Genomic DNA, 3,166 nt, shown 5'->3' with positions numbered 1-3,166 from the left:
AATTTCGGGGGCTGGAGTGATGGCTCAGTGGTTAAGAGCATTGCTTGCTCTTCCAAAGGTCCTGAGTTCAATTCCCAGCAACCACATGGTGGCTCACAACCATCTGTAATGGGGTCTGGTGCCCTCTTCTAGCCTGCAGACATACACACAGACAGAATATTGTATACATGATAAATAAATATTTAAAAAAATAAATAAATAAAATTAAGATTTTCAATTAGCACCTTGAAACTAATTCACAGATCTCTTAAATTTATCATTTAAAAAAATGTTTGCATAGTTACAATAAGAGCTTGGCATTATGTCAGAGTTGAACAATCAAACTTAAAATGCATTCTCAAGATAAAACACCAGATTTCTCATATTCAATTAGCTTTCTTCCCTCACTAATCCAACATAAATATAATTCAATTATTTTGTCTGGTGTGGAAAGTCCCTTGTATGTTGTGTGTTGCTTTTATTGGTTAATGAATAAAGAAATGTGTTGGCCTGTGATAGGGCAGAGTAGAGGGAGGCAGTTTCTGTGTGATTATTTTGAGTCTGGACAGCCAGGAACAAGCAGCTTCCAACAAACAAACAGCTTCCTACGACATTTTGTCCTCAATCTTTTTGCTTTATTTCACATTGCCTTTTCTTACTAATAGAATCTTTTTCTAATCTGAAGATAATTCTCTGGAAACTTTTGGAAAATATAATTTGAAATTCAAATATACCAACAAAAATATTAGGTTGAAACTGGGAATTTCAAAGTTTTCTCTGGTGCCAACTAGTCATATTTTTTAACAACTTCTAACCAGGCTTCCTTATATGAAATAAAGAACACAGCTAAACTCTTCATTTGACTGAGCTATCCTGTAAAATATCCATATGAAATGAAAGCATTTTAGAATTAAAAAGCTCATGTTTAACTATTATTTTTATTAGGAAAAACATTTTAAAGTATTGTAAAATTATTTATTTGTGGAAGGGTTGTACACATGTGCCACAACACAGGAAGGGAGACAGAAAAGCAAACATGCAAAAGTCACTGACTGCCTGGTACAGGCTTTCAGAACTGAATTCGGGCCTTCAGATTTAGTGGCCTTCACTTGCTGAGCCATCTTCGCAGTCCCTTAGGGATTGTTTTGTTTCCCTTTAATCAACCTGAATGTTTTAAATCTTTATCTTCTCTCATATATATTCTATCAAAAGGAGAAAGCATATTGTAGAATACAAATTGGCTAAAATATCATTTAAATTCAGCTACCAAAAAGAAAGGAATCAGTTTCAGCTAAGAACACAGATTTTTAAGGTCAAAAACCAAACAAACAAAAAACAGAAAACGAGTAACTACCTTACTTACCTTTTCAAGTCATCAAATACATCTGGTAACAAAAAGTTTAGCAACGACCAAAGTTCTGATAAATTGTTTTGCAAGGGAGTACCAGTCAAAAGAAGTTTGTTATCAGCATTGAACCGTTTTAACTCCCTGATTAGCCGGCACTTCATATTCTTAATCCTGTGTCCTTCATCTACTATTAAGTATTTCCAATAGCAATGCTAGAAAATGAATCGAGGAAAGAAATTTTAAGAATCAATCTCATAATTTTTTCTCAAAACACTTCTAAACATAAGACTTCTTTTAAGGGACATTTATTGAACTCCATCAAATGTCATTTTACCATATATTGGGATTATTCTTTTCTCCTGCTGTCATAATGATAATAATAAATTCATAAACCCAGCGCCAATTATGTTCCTTCACTGGAAACCCCCTGATATCACTTGTTAATATTTTTATTCATTCTGAAATCAAAATCATGTTTAGCTTTCCCCTTGGTGCTTTGCCATGTGACATTAGAGTCCTGAAAAACTGGTATTAAAATATTAATAGATTAATGAAAGAAAAAAGAAACCTATCGTTAGTTATATGTACTCCAAAATATGGTTTCATTACTTATTTATTTTTTACTTTTTATTTATTTTGTTTAATTGGGATATCTCTATGTATTCCTAGCTAGCCTGGATCTCAGAGATGACCTGTTTATGTGTATGCCTCCTGAGTGGCTAGTATTAAAGGTGTAAAACACCAGACCAGCTTGCTCCAAAATCTCAAAGCAGTTTTGAAACTTTCATTTTGAGATCTACATATAAGACTGATAATCTTTTTTTTTTTTTTTAAACCACTAAGAGATGGCTTAGTGGTTAAAAGCACTTGTTGCAGCCAAGTGGTGGTGAAACACACCTGCCTTTAATCCCAGCTTTCCGGAGGCACAGGAATGAGGATCTGTGAGTTCAAGACCAGCCTGGTCTACAGAATGAGTTCCAGGACAGCCAGGGATATACAGAGACATCGTCTTGAACCCCCCCCCTCAAAAAAAAGCCAGACGGTGGTGGTGCATGCCTTTAATATCAGCACTCAAGAGGCAGAGGCAGGTGGGTCTTTCTGAGTTCAAGACCAGCCTGGTCTACAGAGTGAGTGCCAGGACAGCTCCAAAGCTACACAGACAGCTCCAAAGCTACACAGAGAAACCCAGTCTCAAAAAATAGAAAAAGAAAAGAAAGAAAAACAAGTAAAACAACAACAACAAAAAAAAACACTTGTTACTCTGCCAGAGGATCTGGGTTGTGCACCCACACTGAGGCTCACCATCTGTTACCCAAAACTTAGGGGATTCAATGATCTCTTCTGACCTCAGAGGGCACCAGGTACACATACATTCAGGCATAACACCCATCACATCAAATAAAAAAAACTTTTTTGTCTTCAAGAAAGATTAGCAACTTGGATAAAAAAAATATGAAATGAGGTACATTTAAACTTTATACAGTTAATTCCCAACAGAATTAAAAAAAAAAAAAAGTATTACCACTTTTTAAATATAACAACTAAAGGGGCTCACTTTTCTGGTAACATAAAAAGCCAAATAATCTGAATAATCTCCCACTACAAAACTTGTATTTAAAAGTGCAACATAGGGGCTGGAGAGATGGCTCACGTTTAGAGCACTGTCTACTTTTACAGGGGACCTGGTTTCAGTTCCCAGCACCTACATAGAGGCTCACAACCCTCTGTACTTCAGGTTCAGGTGGGTCAACACCCTTGTCTGGTATCCCTAAGCATTAAGCTTGCACATGGGGCACAGACATACATGCAGGCAATACACATATACACAAAAATAATAAA

The 3,166-nt window shown here is 35.8% G+C and overlaps 1 protein-coding gene across 1 annotated transcript in view; it reads right to left on the bottom strand.

Annotated features, from left to right (window-relative positions):
- Positions 1 to 3,166, bottom strand: part of Hells (helicase, lymphoid specific) — a 30,124-nt gene that overhangs the window by 13,053 nt on the left and 13,905 nt on the right. The window contains exon 7 of the mRNA XM_050160396.1: positions 1,343 to 1,539. Within this exon, the coding sequence (XP_050016353.1) occupies positions 1,343 to 1,539 (197 nt within the window). The remainder of the gene's footprint in view (positions 1 to 1,342; positions 1,540 to 3,166) is intronic.

Source organism: Alexandromys fortis, unplaced genomic scaffold, assembly GCF_014885135.2.
Source record: "Alexandromys fortis isolate MF-2015 unplaced genomic scaffold, M_Fortis_MF-2015_v1.1 scaffold_10, whole genome shotgun sequence".
NCBI classification, from domain to species: domain Eukaryota; kingdom Metazoa; phylum Chordata; class Mammalia; order Rodentia; family Cricetidae; genus Alexandromys; species Alexandromys fortis.
The sequence above is the reverse complement of the archived record's forward strand: the minus strand, read 5'-3'. Positions and strand labels throughout refer to the sequence as shown.